The 6,170-nt window shown below is 40.9% G+C and overlaps 1 protein-coding gene across 1 annotated transcript in view; it reads left to right on the top strand.

Annotated features, from left to right (window-relative positions):
- cir1 (corepressor interacting with RBPJ, CIR1) overlaps window positions 1-6,170 on the top strand; it is a 49,450-nt gene that overhangs the window by 793 nt on the left and 42,487 nt on the right. The window contains exon 2 of the mRNA XM_067987573.1: window positions 3,907-4,001. Coding sequence (XP_067843674.1) covers window positions 3,907-4,001 — 95 coding nt within the window. The remainder of the gene's footprint in view (window positions 1-3,906; window positions 4,002-6,170) is intronic.

The raw sequence follows: 6,170 nt of genomic DNA, 5'->3' as shown, positions 1-6,170 counted from the left end.
TATGTTCTATTTTTTTCAGCTAGCTATCTTCTGTGAGTTTTACCAAAATATGTATATTTTGTAGCAGTCAAGTGTCCAACATGCATGGAAGTACATCACAAAAGGAACATAGTAACAGAAGTGAGTCATTCAGCCCCTTGAGCCTGTTCCACCCATCAATCAGATCATGGCTGAAATAAAAACAGAAAATGCTGGAAATACTCAGCAAGTCAGACAGCAACTGTGGAGAAAGAAACAGACTTAACATTTCAGGTCGATGACCATCAATCTGAACAGTATTGTACTGAATGGTATCTTGCTGATCTTTCTGCTTCTAAATATTTTATCTCTAAATAAATATGAATGGTAGTTTTATCCTGTACGAAGTGACTGGAGAACATGGTGGGCATCTCATGTATTTTCCAGTGAACAATTTTCTGCAATTTGGGGCTAATTGTTGTGCCCTCTTTATTCTAATTGCCTACATGGTAAAGTATATTGATGCAGTTTGGTTCATAAGAGATTTAATCTGCTATGAAAATTGCATTCAATGAGAAAAGATATGGGATGGAGGGAGAGCAGCCTGAACTGCAACGTAAGGCACTATTGTCGAGCATTGTAGTATGCAGCAAACTCACCATAACCGCAGCATACTTGAGTAGTTCTACCATTTGGAGATGCAGTGCTTCAGCAATAGCTACCAGCTACTTGACACTACCCAGTTCTAGTATCAAACCCTGTGTATAAGAGCATGCTCTTCAGATAGTGTCTTCCAGCAGGTCTTACTGTTCTAATCAGCTATATAATATACTGTTCCCACAATATCTCAAATTTAAAGTCTCATCCTTGTGTTCCCTTTACGGTCTCACCCCTCCCCATTTCTGTAACCGCTACACCATAAAACTTTTCTTGAACTCTCCGTTCCTCTGACTCTGACTCTGGCCTCTGGCTTCCCCCTCCTTTTGCCTCACCATTGGTAGCCTTGCCTTGAGACACTTCAGTCCCTGTCTTTGGAATTTCCTCCCTAATCCCCTCTGTCTCTCTAGCTCCCTCTCCTTTGTGATCATCCTTAAAACGCACCTGTGACCAAGCATTTGGTTACCCCTCCTAATTTCTTCTTGTTTGACTGATGTCTACGCTTTTCTCCGTGCCTCTGTGGAGTGCCTTGGGAGATTTTTCTATATTAAAGGCTCTATTTAAATGCAAGTTTTTTTTGTTGTTGTCTAGCTTCAGTATAGACTTAATGTGGTCAGTTTGTAATGTATTAGCTACATCAATGTTCTAGACATCTAAGTCAATGCAACTGTGACAAAAATGTAGTATTTTTTGTCTAATTCTAGTTGGTGGCTGTCTCTATAAACTCGGTTACTGTGCATATACAATTTTAGTCCTTGTAACAATCTTATTTTGATACATATGTTGCATATTGGTTCAAGCTGGCTTTAGAACTGAAGGCTTGAATTTGTTTAGTAAAAAAAAACTTTCATTTATATAGCATCTTTCACAACCTCAGGATGTCCCAAAGTGCTTTTGATGTGTAGCCACTGTTGTAATGCAGGGAAATGTAGCAGCCAATTTATGCATAGTAAGGTCCCACAAACAACAATAAGATAAATGACCAGAAAGTCTGTTTTTTTTTAAAGTGATGTTGGTTAAGGGATAGATATTGGCCAGGACTCCGGGAGAGCTCCCCTGCTGTTCTTCAAATAGTACCGTGGGATTGTTTACATCCACCTAGAGGGCAGATGAGACTTTTGTTTAACATCTCATCTAAAAGACGACACCTCCGACAATGCAGATCTCCCTCAGTACTGCACTGAAGTGTCAACGTAGATTATGTGCTCATGGCTGTGGAGTTGGGATTGAACCCATGACTTTCTGGTTCTGAGGCAAGAGTGTCACCACTAAGTCAAGGCAGACACTAACTAAATGCATGACAACTAATTATTTTGGAGCTATTATTTATGGAGCTGGCCACCTGTTATGTATTAAAAATGGTGCATGGTCATGGGAATCCAAGGGTTTTGCACCTGTAGGTGGTGCTGTGAGTATAACATGTTGCACATTGTCATGTGACAGGGCCACCCAAAGCAGAAATATGTAACCCACCTTTGTAATCAAACTCCTAAAAACCTACCTCTTCGACCGAGCGTTTGGTCACCTGTCCTAATGGCTTCTTCTTTGGCTCAGTGTCACTTTTTGTCTGATAATGCTCCTGTGAAGCGTGGTGGGATGTTTTACTATGTTAAAGGCACAAAATAAATGTAAGTTATTGTTGAAAAAGAAATTGGAAAAAAAAATCTTTAGAAAATGTAGAGCACCTTAAGAAAAATCTGCAAGATGCTGGACCTTCAAAACCAATTTTTTAAAAAAGTTAGGTAAAGAAGGAGTTAAAAGGCCCCCATGACTGCCCATAACTGAATGCAGCATGCAGAAAGGTGGCCCTCTCAGCTCTTCGAACTCAAGAATGGCCAATTGGACTTGTATAAAAGATTTTGTGGTAAGCAAATTCTCCCTACCCGACACTATTCACAGATCAAATGAATTTTTAGCATCTGACTGATAAGCAGAAACATCACACTCCCACGAAAATAAGAGGAAACCGGCAGCAACAAGCTGCTTCTTACTCCCCCTGCTCATGAACTTATTTCCAAAGACATGAAAACTGCCTGACCTCTATTAGCACCTTTAGTTCTGGATGAGGCAACATTTGTATTGCCCCACCTGCGTCCCCTCTGTGAGGCTAATGTTGACCCTTATCTCTCCCTATTATTTTTGCCTCTTCCTCTTCTCCTCTCCTGCTCCCCTGTCCTCACCCTTTCCCATTCTTCCACATTATCCTCTTTCCCCCCCTCCCCACCTCTCTTTCCCTCCACCCTTCTCCATGCTCCCCTACACTCACCCCCACTCCCTTCTACCCTCGCTCCTCTCCCCTCTGCCTTGGCGTTAGATAAAAGACTTTCTAACATAAATATATGTCTATTATATGACTGTTAGATTAGTCACTTATTCTTTGCTTAATAAATTTGCTTGATATTTTAAACTGAAAAACAAGGTCTGATGTGATGCTCTACTGCTTTTGAAGATTGAGTGAAATCTCATTGAGGCATACAATAATCCAACACTTAATATTAATTTCAAAACGGGGTTTGCTGTTTGTGATCCTGGGTACAGAATGGAAAACTTAACCAGATCTCCAAGCAAGGATAGATGTTCTCAAAGGTATGGGGAATGTATAGGCAAGATTTGAGAGTGATCTAGGAACGAAAGCCAAAATCTAGGGTAAGATTTTAAAAAGACCCAACAGCCATATTCTCAGCTTATTTGTCAATTGCTTATTTCAAATTCTCGTGGGCTTTGACAGAGGCTTGTTCATCATGTGGTTGACTCTCCTCTGGTATGTTAAACAACAGGACTGTGTAAGCTAGAGCCTTCCCTAGCTGCAACGTTTTCCCCTTTTTGCTATAAGTTCACCTCGACTTGGTCCTTGATTTCATACATGAGCCAGGGGCTGCTCTTCTGTTGAATGACTAGGAGCTCTGAACCATGAAAGAGTAATGTTTGTTCACACATATTATATGCCACAAATTTAATCTGCATTAAAGTACATTTGGATGTGAGTGCTCAGTCCCTGAATCTTTTTAATGACATTGATTGATAGAAGAGAGATAATCAGATGTTGAATATTTAAGCTTATTTGGTGTCATTTTTTTAACTTGGAGCTTAGAGGTATTTGTGTGTGTGTGTGCTCGCCTGTGCATAATGTGAAGTTTTGCAGCCAACCTGAAATATTTCATGGTTGACTTTTCTATGAAAATTATGGTGTTAAAAAATGTTCAATACTTTACTTTGAAAGTCATGTAGTTATATTTAATACGAAGTACAAAAAGTGGCACAGTGACTAAGTTTATATGTATCTTCTTTGAGGTGTGGATGGCAGAACAAAAAATATCATATGAAAAAAAGAAACAAGAAGAACTAATGCAACAGTATGTAAAAGAGCAAGAATTATATGATAACAGGTATGTGATTGCATGAAATAATATCTATTTCAGTGTTTTTGGGCTGTCTCTTAATAGTGCAAGTTAATATTTTGTTGTAACACTTGAGTCTAGGCTTTCCGTCTCTCTTTTTCCCCCCCTTCCCCCATCACAACTCACCTGATTTTCTAATGAATGATCTGGGACAGATGGAGACAGAAAGCAACTTGGGATGTGCTTTGCTGCTTCCCTGCCTCACAGAAGTTTTCTGCTGGCTGAGGGGAATATGTGGCTGGGCACATGGTAAATATATGCAAATAAGGAAAACATAGCCTCTGCTGTATTTCCTGCCATTTGCACTTTTGGAACACTGGACACAGGGGCCGTCTGTTAAGCCCTGTTGTCTTACGTTCAGAGATCAGTGAAGGGGGACCCAGAGCGGAAATTGAAGAGGGGCCTGTGCAGCTGTTCAGTGCAGCTGTGCAGAGGCCCCATTAGTGAAACTGAAATTCTTTAAACCAAAAAATGTTTTTTTTTAAAGCAGCTTGCCAGCCATCTGTTTCTCCCAGTGCAGCAGACCCTCTTTTCCCCCTCCCCCACCATACTGGTGGGATTCCCGAGCAGAGGTCAGGAGCTTTCCTCCCATATGTAAATAACCCCAGAGCTGTAAGTGTTACTGGGTTCAGCAGGGCATTTTTGGCATGGCCAAAAATCCCACCCCACCAGAGATGACCCCCAATCAAGGGGATAAGGGGGAGAAGGCCTAGGCCATCGTGCTCTCAGATAAAACCAATCAATATGTAAATTACTTGTGTTGCGGTTTGGGAATTTTTTTGATGGTTTTTCCATAGGAAAGATTTGGTAATGAGTTAGGATTTAGTGTTGTGCTTAAAATTTAAAAAGTTCACACAGGTTTAAAATCCTCCTTCTTAGCCACTGTGATGAAGAGGGAGTTGATGTGTTAATTAGCCAAGTTTCCTTACTGTTTTACACAATGATCAGGGCAATAAGTAATACATTATCTCACTTCAGACTACCAGTGGCTATCCACTTCAAGAGATAGCAAGGGGCTGTCTGCTGAGAATATATTCTTGGGAAGGAGAAGACCTCTTGGTGAACCCCTGAACAGGGAAGAAATCAGGGGACCAGTCCTCCCACTTCTTGGGAACAAAGGGACATGTGATATCAGTCTGTCAGTTAGCTCTAGGAAGGGAGCACAGCCTAGCAAGGGAAAACTCGCCCGTATTAAGCTCAGGATCAATCAGAATCAGAAGACTGACCAGGAAAGTTAAGTTAGCCCACTAACTATGAGGAGAGGTTTGAAGTTAAGTGAAGTACACGAATTTTGATTATAACTGTCATTCTGTGTGTTCACTTTCAGTCTGTAAAATAAAGCAGCTTAACGAGTCATATCTGGCTGTGTCTCTCTGAAGTGTTTTCCATCCGTCTATTGAACATTGAAGAAATGCATGTGTAAAAGACACGATATGCAGTTCAGATCACATGGGTAGTTTTGTTATACCCCTGGGTTATGCTATCTTATAATTATATATTGGGCAGTATGGGCACACTGTTAAACGCTAGGCACGGGAACTGCTTACAGGAATGACCAACCCAGCTGAACCCAAGAGAATATCTAATGCAGAAATTAGTAACAACATGTTTTTAAAGAAAACGGTTACCATAGCACCTCAGTGGTATAAAGAGTTGGCATATGGTCCTTTCACCTCCAAGACCTATGTTTGTATCTGACTCAGACCGAAGAGTTCCATCCTGTTCTGCCCCTGTTAGCTGTATGTAAAGTGAGTTAGTGCTCCCTTCATTCAGTTCTCAATGGGCATGGATTCCAGCACAAACATGTCCCACAGTTTAGTCCAAATTGGCAATCTAACTCAGAACATAGGACAAAACCCTTTATGAATTTGGATATGCCTCAGGTATCTAATCGGGTTAATTCGTTCCATTAACTGGTCTGGCTGCCTGCCATTTTTACAGGAGTTGACTTCTACAGTCCTTATCTGTTAGCATGGGTGGGATCCAGGAGTGAAACAATGAAACTCCCTTGTGGTCTGGCCCAGATCTTCTTCTTAAATGTGTACTCCTTTAATCTCTCTGAAGACTGGCCAAGTTAATGCTAGGCAAGGTGTTGATTGGTTTGGACAGGTTCGTAAGCTGCTTTATTTAATGGTAGACAAAATGCAATAGTGAGTA

This window comes from Heptranchias perlo, chromosome 7 (assembly GCF_035084215.1).
Source record: "Heptranchias perlo isolate sHepPer1 chromosome 7, sHepPer1.hap1, whole genome shotgun sequence".
Classification (NCBI taxonomy): domain Eukaryota; kingdom Metazoa; phylum Chordata; class Chondrichthyes; order Hexanchiformes; family Hexanchidae; genus Heptranchias; species Heptranchias perlo.
This window is presented reverse-complemented; position numbering and strand designations above follow the sequence as displayed.